The sequence below is a fragment of the Orcinus orca genome, chromosome 11 (genome assembly GCF_937001465.1).
Source record: "Orcinus orca chromosome 11, mOrcOrc1.1, whole genome shotgun sequence".
NCBI lineage: Eukaryota > Metazoa > Chordata > Mammalia > Artiodactyla > Delphinidae > Orcinus > Orcinus orca.
In genome coordinates, this window is record NC_064569.1 from 49829506 (window position 1) to 49852601 (window position 23096).

At 44.4% G+C, this 23096-nt stretch overlaps 1 protein-coding gene and 1 long non-coding RNA gene across 5 annotated transcripts in view; one reads left to right on the forward strand and one right to left on the reverse strand.

The window, feature by feature from the left end:
- The window catches only part of PPM1H (protein phosphatase, Mg2+/Mn2+ dependent 1H), a 264482-nt gene that overhangs the window by 13682 nt on the left and 227704 nt on the right, over positions 1-23096 (reverse strand). For 2 of the 4 annotated variants that reach the window (XM_049693973.1, XM_049693972.1), the window contains 2 exons: positions 20074-20229; positions 9746-9897 (listed from right to left, as the gene is read on the reverse strand). In XM_049693973.1, coding sequence (XP_049549930.1) covers positions 9746-9897; positions 20074-20229 — 308 coding nt within the window. The remainder of the gene's footprint in view (positions 1-9745; positions 9898-20073; positions 20230-23096) is intronic. The other 2 variants (XM_049693974.1, XM_004276584.3) reach the window with 1 other exon arrangement.
- Positions 16033-22527, forward strand: LOC117203948 (uncharacterized). The gene is made up of 3 exons (XR_007469979.1): positions 16033-17051; positions 17843-17940; positions 21126-22527. It is a non-coding gene; the product is annotated as an uncharacterized LOC117203948 (long non-coding RNA).

Sequence of the window (23096 nt, forward strand, 5' to 3'; positions counted from 1 at the left end):
GGTGACTTGGAGGGAGCTCTTTGTTGTGCTCAGAACCAGGCAACTTGTCCTGGGAGGAGGCCCGCCTCAGGCTCGCTGCTGGGGGCTGAGCCACATGTGTCCCTCGTCTGGCTCTGAAGCCATCGAAGGTGCTCACACCAGCTTCTGTCCCGCCTGGAGTGTGGGGACTTCACTCAGGCGGAGTACCCTGAGACAGGGAACAGCGACAGCCGCTGCCCACAGCACTGTCCCTGTGTCCCCTGGGGGTGTGTGTCAGCAGGTGCAAGGCCACGGACTAGGGAGAGCTCACCACCCCCATGGGAGATGGCGAGAACACCCACCAGGCCTCGTCCACCTCTCTGCCCCAGCACCAGCTTCCTGGTTTCTCAAGGTGGTGTGAGTTTTAGTTCAAATCCCAAACAGCAACATTTCGATAGGAGGGGGCATATCAGACTATTTTCTTCTGCATCGTCCCTGGGAAGCCCTTTAAAATGCCCCGACGGGGGCTCCCCTGGTGGCGCAGTGGTTAAGAATCCGCCTGCCAGTGCAGGGGACATGGGTTCGAGCCCTGGTCCGGGAAGATCCCACATGCCGAGGAGCAGCTAAGCCCGTGTGCCACAACTACTGAGCCTGCGTACCACAACTACTGAGCCTGCGTGCCACAACTACTGAAGCCCGTGCGCCTAGAGCCGATGCTCCACAACGAGAAGCCATGCACCGCAATGAAGAGTAGCCCCTCTCGCCACAACTAGAAAACGCCCGCGTGCAGCAATGAAGACCCAACATAGCCATAAATAAATAAATAAAATTAAATAAATAAAATGTCCTTATGTTCCAACTAAGTGGCCACACAGCTCCGCTCCAATGGCCATATCAACAGCACTGAGGAAGGAAAGGTGGGCCTGGCAGGGGGCAGTTCAGAGGCTGTCAAGGGCAGGATGGTGGGCTGACGTCCACATTCCCACGGATCTGAATATGCTCAACATTGCAAAAGAAACAAAAATGCAGATTTTATCTAGTCTTCAACATGAGATAAAACGCTCACCAGTTTGTTCTTAAAACCTGTAACTGATGTGAGGTTGGGGCTGGCGATGGGAGGAACCCTTCCTTTTTACATTTGAGGCATAGTTTTTCAAAACCATATGGCAGGGCTTCCCTGGTGGCGCAGTGGTTGAGAGTCCGCCTGCCGATGCAGGGGACACGGGTTCGTGCCCCAGTCAGGGAAGATCCCACATGCCGCGGAGCGGCTGGGCCCGTGAGCCATGGCCGCTGAGCCTGTGCATCCGGAGCCTGTGCTCTGCGACGGGAGAGGCCACAACAGTGAGAGGCCCGTGTACCGCAAAAAAAAAAAAAACAAAAACATATAGCAGTGGGAGAAGTTAGTTCAGCCAACTCACAGAAACATCTCATAAAAAGAACCTTTGTCTTTTGCCAAAATGGTTCATATTATCAAGGTAATACAAACTAGCATTTAATACCTGCATTAATATCCTGCTGTCAGTTTTGGTGGGTGTTTTTCTATTAACTTTCTACTGATTAATCTCTTCCTCATCAATGTGGCACACAGTTATCAGAGCCAAGGACAGCATGGATATGAAGAACATTTGAAGCGTGACCATCAAGAAGGCTTCTCTTATTAAGGAGATGCTGTCTGGAGTTTACAGTACGTTGGTACTTACAGATTTAATACCCCTTCATAAGCCCCCAGAGTGACATGGCAGGGGCACTGAGGGTCATTTGGTCCAAGTTACCAGGATGAGGTTTCCACAGACAGGTTTTGGGAAATGAAGGACTGGGCAAAAAAATCCTTGCTACGTCTTGCCTGGGCATTTGGGATGTAAATCCATGACATGTTTTCATGTGTTCTTTGTCCCGAGGTCCACTCAGCTTGGCCCACACCTATCTCCGTTAGTAATATTAACAATTTACTCCTCTCTAACATATTACTAAGCATCTTCTTTGCATATTTACGTACTTGCCTCCATTTTGAATATTCTTTCTGGGAGACCTGCCACTAAACCTCCAGCCTTACAGAGGAGATCATCAGTCCAAGATCTCTTGCCTCAGAAAACCCCTTCCACGCCTTTCTCTGAGCACGCTTTCCAAATTTTGCAGGATGTTTAGGCCTCCTAAGAGAATCTTACTGGAATTAGTAAAGAGAATGACAGGTTGTGTAGCCCAACCCCCGTGAATTCCAACCACGCCACCTGAAAATGTGAACTTGGTATATTTCCTATCAACGGTTCATTTCATGACCCCACAAAGGATGCACGGAGCTGCCAGCTCTGCTACACTTCAGGGCATAATCCAGTAAAAAGAAAAGAAAGAAAAAGGGCAACTGTACTCATGTTCTGGCCTGTCCACAAGGTCTCCTTTTAATTTTCTGGTTCCTTTCTCGAGACAGTTCAAAACAGCAAAAGGACTTAGTAAGATACGCTGGGGTCAGGAAGGTCACATAGCTCATTTTTACCCCACCTCTGCCAGAGAGGATGGTGTGAGGGTCAGAACTTCGCAAACATCTCTCTCTCTTAATCACCTCTTCCCTCACAGTGCATCCTGGAGGGGGAGATGGTATTTTAAATTTTTTATTGGGAAGGATGTCATCAGAGGAAGACAGTGCCAGCCATTTGTCAAGAATGGCTTCCACGAAGAGGAGAAGAAAAAGAAAAAACCTACACACAACATGAACAAAGCCAAATGATCAAATGGCAAAACCTTCAAGTCCTTCCTGTCACAGGACTCATGCCCTGCCTCCTCCTGTCCTGCTGAATTTCTAAACAAAACAAAACTCAAAGTAAAACAGGCCCATTCAAAACGTCAAATGAAGAAACATTTTGTTGTTCCTGTTGCTTTGTTGCCCTTCCTATCTCTCAGGAGGCCCACCTTGTAGAGAACAACTTCCCTTTCTCATTTTCCATCAAACGATCAGCCAGCCTGGTCAGACCCCTCAGGTCTGGACCCAGAAACCCTCTATTCCCACCACTCACATGACTAAATAGGCAAACCTGTGGTCCTGGGCTACAGCTGGGGAGAAATGTATCCTTCTGGCTGAGTAAGAACTCATAGAGCCACAGGAAGGGTATGATAGCGGGTCTTTCTTCATCACAGAAATTATGACCTAGGCTAAAAGTTATTAGGACGACTTCCACTCCTATTTCTACTTTGCATGAAAAGGTCAGAACAGCTCCCGGTTGGGAGGGCACCGTCAGGAAACCCACTGCCGTGGCTTCTGGGACTGAGCTCTCCATGCGCCTCCCGAGGAAACACACTAAGCCTGGGTGTGAGTGTGGTACCTTCCTTCCGAATCACAAAGATACATGCAAACATGACACACACGTGAAAGACAACATCATTTTTCATAATGCCTAAGGCCCGAGTTTGAAATAAATTAAGTTTATCTGATTTCCCAATATGGCTTAAATTACTAAGGAGGACAGAGGGGTAGAGAAACAATCCATACCTCATATTTTCACCATCAGATTGTCCAGAATGTTTTCTGACTGTGGATCAGAACGAATGAATTACACAAATTCCATATCATCATCACAGACTCTCTTCCCTCCAACTAATCTTCACATTCATTCATTTTGTCAGTGCTTGAGGTCTGACACGACCTGCCCCATTCACCTCTCACACGTTATCTGTGGAAACTACCCCACACTAAGCCCAGGCAGCCATACTGACTGTTGGGTTCCTTGAAAGCACCATGTTCTCTCTCCCTGATGTTGCCCCACCTTGCATTGACTGACACACACTCATTTACGCCTCACGTTTAAGTTTAGACATCCCTTCTAGTGGGAAGCTTTCTTGCCTATCCCTTGTGCTATCTTTTTAATCATTCATATTCTAACTTCCTTATGCTTTTGTAACCTCTAGACCTTAAACTCCAAGAAGACAGGGATCCGGTCTGTTTTCTTCACAAATTCTTCCCCAGTGGCCATGGCTCATAAAATAGGTCCTTAATATTTCCCAGATGAATGAATCTGAATGGGAATTATTTGGCAAAGAAGATACCTTCCCCCGTAAGGTCTCACTGTTTTAAGATGTCAAAAAGCAACCAGAATTTTTCTGATCTCCAGCCAGATATTTCATCTCTTAGCAATGAAACTGTGCCGATTTTATAACTTTTCCTTTCACTCATTCATCTATCTGACACAGGATTCTTTCTTAGGCTTTGGTTTGCCATTTTCCCTGAAAGGCAAATTCAAAACCTTTTTTCTTTCCTGCCCTTTTGTTCCATGGAGATCCCTGTAAGCCCTGTAGGTAACAGATCTCATGAACCTAGGAACCTATTCTGACCTGGCATACCCCTGCCCAGTGACAGCACTGCCCACAGGTTACCACTCCCTGGAGGGCAGATTTGTTGCCATGGAGAGACGGGGGCTGGTAAGGAAAATCAAGCCAGCTTGGAGAGATTTTAAAAAGCGTTGGGTGCCTTTTCACTCATACCTGTCAGATGGCTTCGCAAAGCTTTATGAAAATAATTACAGTAGAGAAAATCAACAGGAGAATGTTGCTAACAAGTAGGATATAAAACGCAGATTACAACTAAAAGCTCAACAGGAAAAAAAATGTATTCGAATTCAAATAAAAGAATCTTATTTGCAGTACCATCGATTCCTTTGTGCCTGAGAAAAATTATACAAACAATTCTAGAAAGAGAAAGAATGTCTAGCTTTAATTTCTTCCTGAAGAAGTTTTTTGTTGTTGTTGTGAAATATATGAAACATATAAGTATAGCAACAAACATAGAATAACAACAACAAATACCCAGTAGTGCTTACTATATACCAGGCACTTTATATATAAGGATGAGGTCAGGACTACTGGAACCCCCATTTTACAGATGAGGAATCTGAGGCATGGAGGGGTTAAGAAACCTCCCCAAGGTCACAAAGCTCACAAAGTCTAGAAGGGGCAGAACCAGGATTTAACCTCAGGCAGTCTGGCTAGATCCACACTGTTAACCACTGGACTACACTGCCTCTCATAGCTAACATACAAACAAATGTATGAAAAAGATATACAGTTATAAATAACATGAACAATCATATATCTGCCATGTAGCTAAAGGAACAGAACATTACCAGTAAATATCTTAGAAGCTCACTATGGGCCTCTCCACAAGCACACATTCCCCTCTGCCACCTCTCTTCCCAAGGTAACCATTATCCAAATTTTGGGTTAATTCTCTTGCTTTTTGTTATAATTTTAATATCTGTATCCCTAAGTGATATATTGTTAGCTTCCTACTTTAGGTAACTCGAATCATAATATGTGTATTCTTCTATGACTGGCTTATTAAACTCAACATTATGTCTTTGAGATTCTTCCCTGTTAAAGATCACAGCTTTGGTTCATTCTCACTTGAGGACTGTGAATTATTTCATTCTTTGTTTATCCATCCTATGGTTGGACATGCAGGTTGCTTCCAATTCTTATCATAAAAACAATTGTGTGGCTATCTTTTTGTATAAATTGAATTACACCAGCACCAGAATAAAAAGAACACCTGGGTTGTTTGTTAACACACAGATCCCTGGGTCCTACCACTGGAGTTTTATTTGGTAGATCTGGGGTTGAGCCTGAAGATTTGTATTTCTAGCAAGTTCTCAGACGATGCTGATGCCATGTGACCCAAAGACCACACTTTCAGAACCACTGCTCCAGGGTACAGACCTAAGAGTGGAGCTTCTGGGTTATATGATATGCATATGCCAAGCCGTCTTCAGAGTCTTTCTACAAATTCACAAATCCATCTGCAGTTGTTCTACATGTTTTTAATTATTTCTACTCCTCTGACTGAAGTTTTTTTCATATATTTATTGGCCATTAGTTTTCTTCTGTGTGATGACTGTTGGGTACTTGCTCATTTTTCTACTGGGTTATTTGTTATATTTCTACTGGGTTATTTTATTGATCTGTGACAGTTCATTCTATTTTATGGGTATGAATCCCTCTTTGGTTATACAAATTGCAAAGATCTTCTCCCAGCTATCACGTTGCCATTTTATTCTCTTTATGTTGTCTTTTGAAGAACCAAAGATGGTAATCCTAACGTAGTCAAGGTTATCAATCTTTTGTTTGTGCTTTCTGTATCTTGTTTAAGAAATCCTTCTCTACTATAAGATCATAAAAATAGTCTCCTATGCTATTTCCTAAAAGTTGTATTTACTTTTCCTTTCACAGTTAAGTCTTAACTTGCCTGGACTTGATTTTAGTGTATGGTGTGAGGGAAGGATCCATTTTTAATTTTTCTGCACCATCTTAATTGTTCTGATTTTGTACTAATATCTAGAAGGGTAAGACCCATACAGAAGTGTCACAAGCATTCTTGGCGTTTTGTTCTTCCATATATATCTCAGAATCAGCTTACGAAGTTCCATGAATACCTCACTGGAATTTTGGTTATCATTCTACTCACTCTAAAGATCAATTTAGGAAAAATTAATATTTTAACAATGTTCCTATTAAAGAATATGTATAGGTTCATTACTGCCGCATCTCTTATGACAGTTTTTTATTGCTAATATTATTTATTTGCTGGACCCCCTTGTTTTTGATTAGTCTTAAGGGAAATTTATCTACTTTAGTTAGTTTTCTTTTTAATTTGCTTTTTTTTTTAGAAATTATTTTTTGTGGTAAAATACACATAACATAAAAATTAACATTTTAAAGTGTACAGTTCTGTGGCATTAAGTACATTCACATTGTTGTGTAACTACTACCACCGTTTATCTCCAGAACTTTCTCCTCTTCCCAAACTGAAATGCTATAACCATTAAACACCAACTCCCTATCCCCCCGGCCCGGCGCCTGGCAACCACCATTCTACTTTCTGTCCCTATGAATTTGACGACTCTAGGGACGTCATGTAAGTGGAATCATACGACGTTTGTCCTCCTCTGACTAGATTATTTCACTGAGCATAATGTCTTCAAGGTCCATCCATGTGTGAGAATTTCATTCCTTTTTAAGACTGATTAATATTCCATTGTATTATATACCGCATTTTGTTTATCCCATTTAATTTGTTGATGGACACTTGGGTTGCTTCCACCTTTTTGCTATTGTGAATAATGCTGCTATGAACATGGGTGTACACGTACCTGTTTGAGTCCCTGCTTTCACTCATTTTGGGGTACATAGCCAGAAGTAGAATTGATGGATATATTTATATGTTTAATCACCATACTGTTTTCCACAGAAGCTGTACCGTTTTACATTCTCACCAGTAATGCGCAAGACGTTCCAATTTCTCCACATTCTCACCAACACTTGTTTTTTTCTCTTCGTGTGTTTGTTTTTAAATAGCCAGCATAATGGGTGTGAGGTAGTATGTCAGTGTGGTTTGATTTGCATTTCCCTCATGTGTTAGTTGTTTTAAAGAAACAGATTTTGGCTTTACCGTTTATTTTTATTGTATATTTGTTCTCTTTTTTGTCATCTTTAATTTTTCCTTCCATTACTTTTCCTGGGTTTATTCTGTTGTTTTTAATTCTTAATCTAGAGGCCGTTGTTGAAATAAGGACCGCAGACCTAAATTTTTAAATTAGGACAGTGGTTTACTAACAGCCTATATGCAGGAAAAGAGCACACAGTCCACAAGTAGACAGCTCCACTCCTGTGGCCCCTCAGAACCGTGAAGTTGTAAGAATTCTTGTGTACATGTTTATAGGAATAATATGGGCAGAACTAGCCCAGTAGCACAAAGCAGGCTTCTAGATCATACTCTGAGAAATACCTTTCTCTTTGGTTAAGGGGCTATTTTTCTTTTTCTGTGGTCAGAAGCCTGGAGCTTGTGGGCAGGGTCCCTGTGATCTGGGGAACTGGGAGGTTGGGAGGGTTGGAAAAAGTTCCTTTATGATATGGAAGGAATATAGTCACTTCTGGCAGGTCAGGGATGAGTAGAGCTTTTCACCTATGCATAGCTCATTAAATTGGGGGGGGGGGAAAGGCTCAAAATTCAGCCTTTAAAGTCTTGATATGTAGTATTATTTAGGTCCTGGTAATTTCTAATTTTTATTACAATTTTTTGATTTATAAGTTGTTTAGAAGTTTGGTTTTTAATTCTATGTGGGCTTGACTAGTTTGAAAATTACACTTTCTATTCTTTCTTTCGCTTTCTTAGCTATTTAAACACATTTCAAGTCTAAAGTTAAACACTTCTAACCTCTTTTCAAGTAGAACCATAGCATACTTTAGCTGATTACTATCCCCACTGGCCAATTTATTATGCTGTTTTTATTCAGTATTTTATCATTTTTAACCACATATTAGACATTCTTATTGCAGTTTTTATATAGTTAGTATATGTTTAAGTATACCTATTTACTAATAGCTTAATAATCCATCTTACTTCTCAGTCTTCCGTCTGGGATCATTTCCTTTTCTTATCTGAGGACATCCTATAGAATCTTCTTCAGAGGAGGCTGGATGGCAGTAAAATTTCTCAGTTTTGTTCTGCCTCAAAATGCTTTTACTTCATCCTCTTTATTGATATCTTTACTGTATATAAAAATTCTAAAAATTGAGAGCTGCTTTTCTTAGCCAACTGAAGATATAACTCCACTGTCTTGGCTTCCACTGTTATTTTTGAAACGTCAGCTATCACTGTAAATGCTATTCTTATGTATCTGTTTTGTCTTTCAGGCTGCTTTTAGTATCTTTTTTGTTTAAATTCTTCCGTTTCATTATAAAATATCTACTTAAAATTATCTCTTTCTTTCTTCTGCTTGAGATCTGTTGGGCTTTCTGGATCTTAGGTTTAATATCATTCAACAGTTCTGGATTGGAACTTGGTTTTTTTTTTCCCACTTTCTATAGTATTTCCTTTTGCAATTCTTTTTTTTTTTTTTTTTTCCTTTTGCAATTCTTTTTAGCCTCTTAGTTATCTTCCTAGTCTCAATCTCACTTCATCCTTTCCCTCTTTGTCTCTTTGAGCCATATTCTGGATTGTTCAGATCAGTTTTTCAGTTCATTAGTGTACTGTTCAACTGTCTCCAATCTGTTTAATCCACTGAATTTGTAGTTCCTATTTTTATATTTTTCATCTCCAGAAGTCCCATTTCTTTATTTTAAAACTCTGTGCAGTCATTTATAGTCTGTCCTTATGCATGATTTCAATGCTTTTAAAAATATTTCTGAAACATGTTAAAATATTTATTTATATTTTTTGGCTGATAAATCCAATCATATTTACAGGTCCAACTCTGCTCTCTATTGTTTCTGCTGGTTTTCACTCACGGTGACTTATTTCCTTGTGTTCTAAGCAAAAGGTGCCCTTCTCCAGAGGGGATTTCTGTTTACTTCTGAGTCACCTAGGGTTGTTTAGGATGTTTACACGGCCATCATGCTATAAGGAATCCCTACTTCAATCTTTCTCTCCTTTCCCAATGTTTCTTGAAAGAAACAGTTCCTCAATGGATGGAAATGAATGCTGGGAGCATTTGCTATCATTCTTACGAGGAGGATCACAACTTGGGTTATTCCCACTTTGCAGGATATGAAGTAAGAATCTGAGAAAGATATGCTGCTGAAATATCTCACAAAACAAATTCTTTACCACCTGTATCTAGGTTTAACTTAAGGAGGATTTTTATTTGGCTGTGAAAGTACCTCTAATAAGAAGGGTAGTCCCTTTTGCAGTTTGGTTACTAAACCATCTATATCAGAATGAATGATGAAAAGTGCAAGATTATTATTTATTTCAGTCACATGAAAGACCGCTTGAGGAACAACCCTCCAATCATAGAAATGCACAAACCTGTGAGGGTCATCTGGATCACAGTTAGGGAGAAACTGAGTGATTGCTTCCGCCACTTCTTCATTTGATAAAACATCCCAGAGTCCATCAGTGGCCAAGATCAGCACATCGTCTGCTCCATGCTCGTATCTGGAGAGATCGTAGACTCTTACCTGAAATGAACAGCAATACCCCTGCTTAAGAAGTTGGGAGCATATTATCCCTCCTAGCAGACCGGCTTCTGATTTCCCTTCCCTTTTCCCGCCCAGCCCAGTGGTTTTTAGGTGTGCGCTATAAGGCAGTTGGGTATACAGCAAGCTTTGTGGCCCAGGGTAGCCTCCTTTGAAGACTTGCTGTGTAGACATATCGGGCCCCAAACACAACTGTGAATGAGCCCAATAAATTAATAGTTGACAAGAAAGAAATTAACTGAAAATGTAATGCCTGAAATGTGGCTGCAACAATGACTCACAGTAGATACAGCGGTAGCTAGAAGAGCAGCCGGAAGCTTGCTGCCTTCCTTCCTTTGCACATCCATCCGACAGACATTTATTAAGGGCCTGCTCTGTGCCAGGTGATCTAAGTATAAAGATAAACAGCAGATTTCCCTGCTTCTGAGCTCTCAGTCTGCAGGGGAAATAAGGCCAGTCTAGGATCCAAGGCAGCTACTCTGCGTGTATTGGTTTAGGACTAAGGAGACACACTTTATTTCATGTACTCACTTGATACCTTTTGGCTTACCTGCTCTGAGGCCCATGGGGCTGGCCTTATCGCATGCAACGATGGGGCTCTGATACTACATGCAGGTTTGAAGAGCCTCAGTCTAGCCTAAATCACAAAGGACACACGCCAAGTCTGAATCTCCTAAGTGTGTCTCAACAGACTTCAAGTCTGTCCTCACCTCTAGTACCTAGAATGACTTGGCTATTTGAACATCCCCCTCAACTCTTGGAAAAGAACATAGTGACCTTAGCAAAAATAATAATAATAAAAATCAAGGCTTACTTGCACTAGGCCACAACTCCATGTTCCCCCTACTCGGGCAGGATGGGAGGGAGAGGAGTTTGGGATTTCATTGCTATTCCCTGCTAATTTGACGGGACCAGCCCCTGCCTACACCACTTCATGAGCTAAGGACAAAGGCGGGTCAATTTCATCAATCTTCCGACTCTTTCAACCCCACCTCATTATCCTGTTTTCTAAAAACAAGTCTGAGTGAAAGGTGTAGGCCAGGGGAAGGGAGGGGAAGGGAAAGAAAGGGAAGGGAGGGGAGGGAAGGCGGATGGAGTATAGGCAGCTGTTCCCGTGTCCCATCACACACAATCACTGTCAGGTCATCTCAGATCTCGAGAGAATACAATTCTAAGAGGCCTGCAGAACGTTCACATCCACATCTTCAAAAGCCAAGCCTCCTATGTTTTAGGAAGGTCTGCCCAGGCCAGTGACGCCCTGCCTGCCACAGGGCTGGTCCTATGGACGAACAGCCTACACCCAGCAGCAGAAAACAACAAAATGCCCCACACTTGCCCACAGAGTTTTTGGAAAATGAGCTCAAATGAAAAACAGTCTTTGTGGCTGGTGAACAAGACGGCAACAATTAGCTAATGGCGCAGCACACGGACCGCACTCAGGAGAGGAGCACTCGGGGGAAGACTGGACTGGCTTTTTTTTTTTTTTTTTTTTCCTGCGGTACGCGGACTTCTCACTGTTGTGGCCTCTCCCGTTGCGGAGCACAGGCTTCGGACGCGCAGGCTCAGCGGCCATGGCTCACGGGCCCAGCCGCTCCGCGGCATGTGGGATCTTCCCGGACCGGGGCACGAACCCGTGTCCCCTGCATCGGCAGGCAGACTCTCAACCACTGCGCCATCAGGGAAGCCCTGGACTGGCTTTTAACATCTTCCTCTCAAAAGACAGGGGAAGTGTACATTCTAGAGAAGGCATTGTGCCCTACGAGACCAAATTAGAGAAAACAGGAGGGGGGAATCTTAAGTTTACAACAGACTGGAAAGTCCCAAACGCCAGAATTTTGTCTTCAGGCTGCTGAACTCCTGTGGTTCAATTTTGACTCTAGCGGCAACCGGATCCCCTCTGCTTTACCTTCTGTGGTTCCTGGGTGTCTTAGAGCAGTGCTTCTGAAATGCTGATGTGCACAGGAATCAGCCCGGGACCCTACTAAAATGGAGATTCCAATTCACTTCTGGGGTGGGGCCTGAGAGCCTGCTGCATTTCTTTTTTTTCTTTCTTTTTTTTTTTTGCGGTACGCGGGCCTCTCACTGTTGTGGCCTCTCTCATTGCGGAGCACAGGCTCCGGATGCACAGGCTCAGCGGCCATGGCTCACGGGCCCAGCCGCTCCACGGCATGTGGGATCTTCCCAGACCGGGGCACGAACCCGTGTCCCCTGCATCGGCAGGCGGATTCTCAACCACTGCGCCACCAGGGAAGCCCTGAGAGCCTGCATTTCTAACTTGCTCCCATGTGATGCTGCTGGTCCCTGGACCACACTTTGACTACTGAGGCCGCGGAGGAGTCCTACTGGTCTGTAACAAAGAATCCAAGGGCTCAGTGGCCTCTGTGATGCCTGTGTAGACTACCCCGTAGGGGAGGCTATAGCGAGGACAGCAAATGTCACCCCTGAGCTCCTAATTTCAAGTCCTGTGTCACTGTGTAGTTACTTCCAGCGTGCAATAACTTTGCTTACGGAAGACTGCTCGCTTCTTATTGGGGTAGATCTACAATAAATTTCTGTGATACTCTGAGCTCCAAAGGATAGAAAATGTTTCTTATAAAGGGAGGTAGGGAGATGTGGATGTCAGGTGCTTGTGTAGCACCTTCTGCTGCTAGCAAACTAGGAGATGCCACCTGCCCTGCAGCTCCTTTTAAAAGAGAGGTTTCTAAGGTCAAAGATAACAGCCGTTTCATGTCAGGACCTGCCCTGTGTGTAGGGTGCCGAAATCTCTTCAAGTGCTTTCTGTGGCCCCCCAAAGCGTGGAGATTTGAGTTGTTTTAAGCTGAAGCTGTCTTATTCAAATGGAAATCTGGCCAACAAAACAGGTGTGGGTTGATAAATAGCAACATGTTATATAATGTTCCTCTTCACTTCCATCAATAAATTGAATCCTTCCCTAATTCCACTATTCACATTTCCACACATAACTCTCTAATGCAGTTTCCTTAGCCAACATGAAAATCCCTTTCAGTACCATTCTCCAAGCAATTTTTATGTAAATAATAAACAGCCAGTCTCAACCCTAGTCCCTGAGGCACTCCCCAATTAACATCCTTTTAGGTTTTTTTTTTTTTTTTACTGCTACCCTTTGTTTCCTGCCCTTTAGCCAGTTTCCAAAGGACTTTGCCAACTTTCCACTTACAACTCGTGTCTTATACATTAACCTGCGATGCAGAACATTTTGTGAAAACGCTCTCAGAAAAGCCGGACTGCCGTGCAAGGCATCCAACTGCACGCTTATCCTCCCCAGCGGCTAGGGCTTCAAAGGATTCCAGTGGGCTCTGGAGACCCGACCTTCCCTCCCCGAAGCTGTTGCAGGGCCTCCTCAATCAGACCACACTCGCCTCCCCGGACCTCCCTGTTCCATTCCTCAAATAGCTTCTTAATGTTCCGGGAAGCTTCACATCAAAAGTAACGGGCTCTGTGGCTCCCCAGGACTCAGACATGAGGAAGACAGTCTCTGGGAGGAGAGAGATACGATCTGCAAAGGCCTTTGTGGGAAGGGGGTCTGGAGAACACGGGCAGGGTCCTAGTGGCTCCTTCCCGCGTGCCCATCGGCCAAGAAAGGCCACGGGCATCCCGAGACTCTTGCCGTTTCTCAGCGCAACAGAATTTGAGCCGTGGAGAGACGAGGCTGGGGTGGATCCATCTGCCCTCCTGGACCCTCCGTGACATGTTTATTGAGCACTTACTATGTGCCAACAGCTGTGAACAAAAGTGACAGAGTCCTCACCACTTCTAAACTAGGTGCAATAGACACCTATTGTAACAAATAAGTTACAATGCCAGAAGATGACAGGTGCTTGAAGAAAAGTCAGGCAGGTAAGGACAGTGACAAAAGAGCCATTTTAGAAGATGTGGTTAAGGCGGGTGTCTCTGGAAAGACACCATGTGAACAGAGATCTGAACCAGTGAGGTGACTTTCCACAGGTCCCTTGCTGTGCCTCCCTTTCCTTCCTTTTGGGGACCTGCCACTCCTCCGGATTAAGAGGATGTGGACAGTGTTAGACTGGTGGTGAAGAAGAGAGGCTGAGGGGGACACAGTGCCACCCTCCGCTGCCAGAGTAACCCTGAGGAAGACCTGAGGATTTCCCTTTCTTTTCCTTGGTCCTCTGCAGACACAATCCCTTTCATGTTCACTAGCACAGTACTCGCGTATTTGTACCAGTCTGCGTTCACTTGTCTGTCTCTTCCACGTGAGTAGTTATTCTAAAACTTTAGTGTAAGAATCACTTGGGGTGCTAATTTTCAGGGACCCACCTTTAAAGATTCTGATTGTGTAGATCTTAGCCCAGGCATCAGCCTATGTAAACAAGGGTAATTCCAATGCAAGTGATGGGGGAACCTCACCCTGAAAACATGGTCTTAGGCAATAAGCTCCCCTGAGGCGAGGTCTGAGTTGTCCTATTTGTTTCTGCCCCGCCCCCCCACCCCACCCCGAGCAGAGCACAGAGCCTAGCTCTTGGAAACCACACAATAAACCACCAAGGGAAGCATTTCCCTTGCTGGACATTTACCCTTGTCCTGCTTACAGCGAACACCCTGAGAGCTGGTCACCGTCTCTTCCCCCCAGACTCAACCTCTGGAGGCCAGAGATCCCATTCTGCACTTCTTCTGTGGGCCTCGCCGTAACTTTCATAGAGTAAATACCACTAGATCTTCAGGACATACTTGCTGAGACAAAGAATAAATGGGAAGAAAAGAGAAAGAAAAAGAATTCATATGAGATCCATTCCGAAGACCCCGTCAGCTCGTGGTGACCCAACCATGTTAGCTTGTAAACGCCGACGCTCCCAGGCAGTCGCCAAACTGTGATGCGCTGGTATTTACCAGGAGTAGCAGACTCTTTCCTTTTCGTCCCCTATCCTCAGGGAAGCTGCTAATAAACAAAAATCACTCAGCGTTCGGGGGGGGGGGGGGGCAAGCAGGAGGAAGTCTGGGGTCACCAAGGGTCGCGGCTAGTATATGCCCCTGAGGAAGCCAGGCGCTGACGGCTCTCACAGCTGCCCCCCGACTCTAGGGCACAGTCACCCTTACCATCGTCACCGGGCCCTGCTTTACGGGGGAGTGGAGACAAGCAGCTCTTTAACGCGGTACCTCCACTCAGTGCTCAGCTAGCTGCTGTCTCAGTGCCTGTCTAATATCTGTTCGCCCTTTTGCTCTGTTACTGAGGAAATTTCAGTGGCCTGTGAGAGCTCGTGCTGCTGTGAGCTGACGCTGCTTCCTGAAGCCACTGGTGTTTTTTTTTTTTTTTTTTTTTTTGGCGGTACGCGGGCCTCTCACTGTTGTGGCCTCTCCCACTGCGGAGCACAGGCTCCAGACGCGCAGGCCCAGTGGCCATGGCTCACAGGCCCAGCCGCTCCGCCGCATATAGAATCTTCCCGGACCGGGGCACGAACCCGCATCCCCTGCATCGGCAGGTGGACTCTCAACCACTGCGCCACCAGGGAAGCCCCTGAAGCCACTGTTTAAAAGAATCCATCAGTTCTTTCATTTGCCCAGTCTTGGCTGCTCGTCTAGGATGTCCTCACGGCTCTCACATCTTTATCAGCTCAGCACGTCCTCCAAACCCTTTTTCCCGTTTAAGTATTTGAGGTAGGATGAGGTGAGCCAGCAGCTCAGGTCCGGCTGTGTGCAGAAGCAGAACCCTCCCTGCCTGCGTTAGTAGGAGCCCTCACTTCAGGTCTCTGCTTCCAACCAGCCTTGGGACTGGAGACGAGTCCTTTATTTCTTTAGCTCTCAATGTTCTCATCCCTGAAATCATTGTTTAAAAAAATGGAAAAAAAATACAAGAAAAATAAATATTATAACACCCACTCTACCTTTCTCACAAAGCTGTTACAAAGATCAAATGAGAGGGCTTCCCTGGTGGCACAGTGGTTGAGAGTCCGCCTGCCGATGCAGCGGACAAGGGTTCGTGCCCCGGTCCAGGAGGATCCCACATGCCGCGGAGCAGCTGGGCCCGTGCGCCATGGCCGCTGGGCCTGCGCGTCCGGAGCCTGTGCTCCACAACGGGAAAGGCCACAGCAGTGAGAGGCCCGTGTACCGCAAAAAAAAAAAAAAAAAAGATCAAATGAGATAATATGGAAGAGAACTACAAATTCTAATGCACAGCATGTTATTTTTTTACGGCTCTGATCTCAGGGCAATACACCTGAAAGTAAGCTAGTTGGTGAAAGGAGATGAGTTACGGGTGAGCTCAAGGGACCTGGTGTTCATTTCCTAAAGTCTCACTTAAAATTGACAGTGACCGGGACTCTCAATCATGTTTTGGCAGAAAAGTCAGGTGGTCCCCAAGGTAAAGGCTGCCAGTAGGTGGTGGAAAATAAGAAGAGTACAAACTCTTTTCCTCTCCACCCTCCATGGCCAACCAACCCAAAAGCTCAACCTGCAGAATGCTGAACACAGCACTTATACCAGAAGAAAATAAAACTCTAGCATATTTCGTCACAGTGGATTATTTCAATACTGGCGTGCTGGCAGGCCACCAAGACTGCACCTGAATTCTCTGTTGTGATTCTATCTACACTAGATGATGTCATGAAATACACACTGAATTTGGTGGCAGAAGACTTGGGTTTGAGACCCACCTCTGCCCCTTAGTAGTTAGGCAAAACCACTTTGTTCATTCACATTTTAAAATCTCTTGACAACCTGCCGGGAATATGAAATGAGGAAGTACTGATTTACAAGATGGGGAGCATCAAGGAGGGAGGACTTTGGGCATCACGTACCTTACATGGAGAGGGAACTGCAGGGGCCAACGCCTGGGGGTGAGAGAGCAGGCTGGTGTGCTAGGGTGGCTTTGCGTAGTTTGGCTTGGCTACAGTACTGGATTTCCACTGGGGAGTGGTAAGGGATGAGGCTTCTCAAATCTTCAGCGTCTCCCTTTGTGAAATGAAAGGTTAGGATGATGCGGCCACTGGGGATGCTTATGGCTCTACCATTCCCCGACTCTTTCATCACAGGATGAGTTCGACCTGGATGGGATTGACCACATGACCTCAGAGCGTCTGACTGCAAATGAATCAAGGGACATTGAAATAGGACAGATATGTTGGCTGTTCCTCCTACCCCAAAAGAAGCTGGTTGTTTTGGCTGTGGGTATAATTTTCTATGTGAAATGCACCACAGATATTCTTGAGGTTTGGTGTTTTTCTTTTTTTTTTTTGGAGTCTACAGACAAAATAAACATTTGCCTTTTGAGGGTGGATACCATCTAATAACTGAAAAAGTTGCTAAACCAGCTAAGATATTAGGTGGTATAGAGAGAGTCTAAAGTTGTACCCAGTGCCTGGCCGCGATAGCGTAAGGCTTTCATTTTCTCCACGTGAGGCCAGAACTTTACAGCTTTGGGAGGTAAGCTACAGAGGAAGGAATTTCCTTTACAGATGGGGGCACTCCTATCATCTACTCCTTTCTCTGGGATTCCAATGGCTCGTTCACCACAGAATCCAAGCCTCACTGAATGGATCAGTGAACAAATGGACTTGAGTCCAGCTTGTCAGTCATGTGAGGATTACATTTGTGTTCATTAAGATGCCCGTCTGCAGAGCTCAGGATCAGAGGAAATCCCAGCCTGTGAGTGAAAGTACGCGGGTGCCGTGTAGACGGACTGAGTCACGTCAAATCCATTTAGGAGGTGGGGGAGGCAGATACAGAGTGACCGTCCATCCCTGTTCGCCTGAGGTAGTTCGGGTTTGTGCTGCTTTCCCAGTGTAATTATTAATAGTGTCCCCACTGACTCTCAAAAATGTCCCGGTTGAGAGGGTACGTTATGTGGTCTCCCGGCGTGTAAATGATTAAATGACTACTGTTCCTTATTCTTGTAGCTGCTACTTTTGGCCACTGGGACTAAACATAATAACGACACTGTGTTACTACTTCACAGGACTCGTTCCACAATGGCAGGATTTTGGGGATCTCCAGTGAGCAGGAGAGCAAGTTACTGTGTATCTTGCCTTAGAAGAGGAGACCCAATCAGCACTGGTAAGCTATGGGATACCTGTCACGTGGCCAAGTTGACCCCACTGCTTGCAAGCGGGCCGGGTCTCGGCAGACCTATGATCAAGCAGAGAGTGAGGTGTGTAGTAGCCCTAACCTACCAGCCTAGAACGGAGCCACAGGCCTGGTGAGAATGAATCATGCAATCTAGGACTAGAGCATGGATGACTTTAGGATTATGAAACTAAAGTTCCTGAAACACAGTGAAGAATAGCTTATGACAGTGTTATTCAAAGAGTGGTCTTTGGATCACCTGCTGCAGAAGTGTCTAAAAATGGGAAAACTGTTAGGACCCCACCCTACACCTAGTGATTCAGATTTTCAGGAAGTGGATTCCAGGGGTTTGCGTTCTTTAACAAACTCCTCAAACTATGCTTATATGAGGTAATACAATAAATTAATGCAAAAAAAAAAGAAAGAAAGATACTCGAAACATTCAAGTGAAATTATTACTGTTCAGGAGAGGATCAGAGGGGAATAATCACCAACGAGAAGGAATGTCTGACACAATACACATGTTGGCTTCCCTTGTGTGACCACAAATTTCAAAAGCTAGACTTTTTGGTGTGTGTACAAGTAAATTTCAAATTGTGGTTTTATTCAAATAGCTGGTTAGCAAATCTCAAGACAGCTCCTAACGGGAACCGTCCATATGGCTGACACACAGGTACATCACGAGTGATTTTTTACAGCTAGATTGGAGAATGAGAGATGGAGATGGACAGGCTAGGGCATGAAGTCTCTCCTGTATGTATAAGGTCAGATGGTACCAGAATCAAAGAAAGCAGTTCTATACACTCTTAACATGTGCTTGTTTTTCCCCCAGATATTTTCAAAGTGGTGGTGGTGATGGGAGGGGAGCATATACCCCCAAGGGGGCATCAACCCAACTGAGAAGCAGATGTATGAGATGCTGCAGACATGTGGGACTAGAAAAGAGAGTCAGAAAACTGCCCATAAAACTGAACTCGTAGAACATAGAGGAAAGTGGTGGTTTTCAGCGGGGAGGGGGTGGGGAGAGAAATGGAGAGATGATGGTCAAAGGGCACAAACTTCCAGTTATAAGATGAATAAGTTCTGGGAATCCAAAGTACAGCATGGTGATTATAGTTAAATATAATGTGTATATACTGTATTATATATACACACACACACATATATACACACTATATATAATGTATATACATAATCTGTATGTCATACTGTGTTATATACCTGCAAGTTATACAGAAAAGGAATGGTAATTAGTGATGTGATAGGGGTGTTAGCTAACACTACCATGATAATCATTTTGCAATACAGTTGATCCTCGAACAACTAGGGGGTTAGGGGCGCTGACCCTCTGCGCAGCCGAAACTCTGCATGTAACTTATATAGTCAGCCCTCTGTGTGTGCGGTTCCTCTCCATCTGCGGTTCAACCAAACTCGGACTGTATAGTACTGTAATATTGGGTTGGCCAAAAAATTCATTTGGGTTTTTCCATAACATAGAGAAAAAAATCCATATATAAGTGGACCGTGCCCTTCCAACTCATGTTGCTCAAGGGTCAACTGTATGTAAGTATACACATCAAAACACTGTACATCTTAACACATCAAAACACTGTACAACTTCAATTTACACAATCTCATATGTCAATTATATCTCAGTAAGACTGGTTAAAAAAAAAAAAGTGCCAAATATAACTTCTGTAAATTATCAAAGTATCTTTAGACAGAACTCATCATTTTCCCTTTGTACAGGGGGATCCAGGGTTTGTAAGGCCTGAAGTTTATGCAATTTGGGGAGTGTTTTTTTCCCCAGCTTTACTGAGAAACAATTGACATACATCACTATATAAATTGCAGGCATACCGCATGGTGGTTTGATTTATATATTATGAAATGATTACCACGGTAGGTTCAGCTAACATCCATCTTCTCATATAGATGCAATAAAAAGAGAAAACAGAAGAATAAAAGGAAAATGTTTTTTTCTTTGTGATGAGAACACTTAGGATTTACTCTCTTAACTACCTTCCCATATATTGTACAGCAGTACAATAGATGGGAAACTATAGTTATCATGCTGTACGTTACATCCCTAGTAGTTATTTATCTTATAACTGGGAGTCTTACCTTTTGAGCACCTTCCTCTAATTCCCCTTTGTCCCCACCTCTGGTAGCTGCAAGTCTGATCTCTTTGCGTTTTGGTTTTTTGTTGTTGTTTCTTGGGGGTTTTGTTTTTGGTTCCACATAGAAGTGAGATGATACAGTATTTTTCTGGGGAGCTCTCTTTAAGAAAAAGAACACAGAAATAATTATGAATACAAACTTAGATACTAATGTGAATGCTTATCAGGAATGAGAAGAGAAACTGCAACAGATTACTGGAACCATGGAAAATGAGGTCCCTTTCTTTTGAGGAATGATTGCAAGGAAATGATTCCTGATTGTAACCTTGCCTCTCCTCACCACATAGAACTGTCTACATTTCCCAGTAACAACCAGAACTCCTTGAAGGTTGGTCTGAGTGAAGGACCCTGATACTTACATTTAATTAACTAGCATCACTGTAAATCTGCCTCTACACTGCAAACTAGGTTTCCTTTCTTAATTAACTAGGTAAATAACTAATGCATCAACTTATATTAGTTTGCACTGGAAAGATAGAGGAGGATTACTCTAATCCTCAAGATTTCACAGCAGGCAGGACACTTCTACAGGAAGGCGATGGTAGAAGGTCTCCAAACTGACCACCATCACTTCCTTCCCTCTGTACAAGCACGCTGCTCCTCTCATCAAGGGTGGATTCTAGTTCTCCTCTCCTCAAATACGGACCCACCTTAGTGATTTCTTTAATCACCAGCATGTGGAAGAGGTGATGTTCTGGGACTCCTGAGGCTAGGTCTTAAAAAGCTTTGTAGCGCTTCCCTGGTGGCGCAGTGGTTGAGAGTCCGCCTGCCGATGCAGGGGACACGGGTTCGTGCCCCGGTCCGGGAGGATCCCACATGCCACGGAGCGGCTGGACCCGTGAGCCATGGCCGCTGAGCCTGCGCGTCCGGAGCCTGTGCTCCGCAACGGGAGAGGCCGCAACAGTGAGAGGCCCGTGTACCGAAAAAAACAAAAAAAAGCTTTGTAGCTTCTGCCTCAGTCTCTCAAACCACTCCTCTTGGGATGTTTCCTCTCAGAATCCAGCTGCAGTAATGCCATAAGAAGCCAAAACCACATGGAGAGGCTGTGTGTAGCTGCCTCGACTCAACGCTCAGCTGACAGCCCACATCAACTGCCAACCATGTGAGAGAGCCGTTTCGGACTTGCAGCCCATCTAGCCTTCAGATGACTCCAGCCCCAACTGATAGCCAACTGTGACCACGTGAGAAGCACCCAGCTGAGCCCATTCAACCCGCAGAAGTATGAAAGATAATAATAAATTCTCCTGTTAAGCCTCTAAGTTGTTTTGTAGTCAACAGAGGCACAAAGGCATTGTATTGTGATGGGCCCCTCTCCCTATAGGATTGGTGAGAAGGGACAGGGGACAGCGAGCCCGTTGGAGTTTTCTCCTTGGTCCCTACTTGTCCATAAGCAGCACCTGTCCCTCTGTTCCTGTCCTCCAGCAGGTAAATACCAGGAAAACCTCCCTTGGTGGGGTGGGGAGATGAGAGACAGTCCAGGAGGCAAGTTTAATTTGAGGGCTGGAGGTGAGGAATAAAACGTCCATTTTGGTCTTAGATCCAAACCGCGGTTTCCAGTCTAACTTTATCCTCGCTATAAAGTTATTTTCATCCCAGACTCCTGTGTCTGTTTTTTAAATTGGTTCAGAAAACTCAGAGGGAAAAAGGATAAAATCATTTTTCTTCTTCAGACCCCAACAAGCAACCTTCTTCCTTTCTCACAGGCTAGAAAGCAAAGTTTAATTTTTTAAAAATTTCACCCTGCTTCATCCTCTAAAAATCAAGTGTGCCCTCAGTTCTTGTTACGTGGTTTTGTGAAATTCCCCTCCCCTGTGCCTCCTTTTGGCTTTCCTGGTCCCTGCCCCAGCTCAGAGCCTCACTGCCACATGGTTTCACTTCTACGGCGGCCTCCCGGTCTGCACCTCCCTACCTCTGCACCCCCCATCCACGTGCTGTTACAAGCTAAGATTTCCACCGCCACATTCACTTATCACGCTGATCCCCTTGCTGAAGACCTGATCTGCCGCCTCGGGTCCAGTTCTAGGCCCTCCATGATAATTCGCTTGATTATAGCTAATAGCCCTTCAAGCTAATCTTCCAAACACTCTGTAAGGCAACTTTTACTTCACACCAGACTCATTACTGCTTCCTTCTTTTATCTTGTCCTCCCTCTTCAGATTAGATGGTGTTCGCTCTCTCCCTTCTCTGAATTCCCCTAGTCCCTTAGGAAGCAGGACTCACAGGGTTCATGGCTGATTATTCTTTGGCCTTCCAAGTGCCCCAAATTCTAATTGCTTGAGGACATGTTCCCCAGTGTGCTCCTCGATAAACACTATTGGACTCATGTTTACTCTCTGTGTAAACAGCCAGTGAGATTCTGTGGTCTTGATGGAATAAACGATCTAATGTTTATTATGCCTGATTCTGTTTTAAGTACTTTTTATGTCATTTAACTTGTTCCTTGCGTTCCTGGGTATAACAACCCTATTGTCCTCTTTTTACTGAGGAGGACACTGAGATTTAGGTAAAGTAACTTTCTTATAATCACCCAGCTAGTAAGTAAAGAGATAGAGCTTGAGCCCATGACTGATCACCAGGTCTGAGTTTCTAACCACAGTATCACACTGCCTCCTAAGGTATTTTTGAGGGGTCTAGGGAATTTTTTAATTCCTCCTCTACCACCCAAAGATAATTACTGTAACATTCGAGAAAATTTCCTTCTCAAGACCTACATTTTTACATATGTGTATACATATGCACACAACTTTTTTACCTACTTACGATCAATTTTTTGTATATACAATCCTATTTTGTTTCACTTAATGTAGCCCAGCCATCTCCCCGTATCACTGTGCACCCATATTGTTTTTTTATGAATTGGCCAGACTGCAGAAAGTACACAATACAATCAAACATGCTCGTTCCCAAAACAGGATTTTGGCTTGGGGCATGAAAAGCTACTGAGAATCAGAAGACCGTAAATGTCCA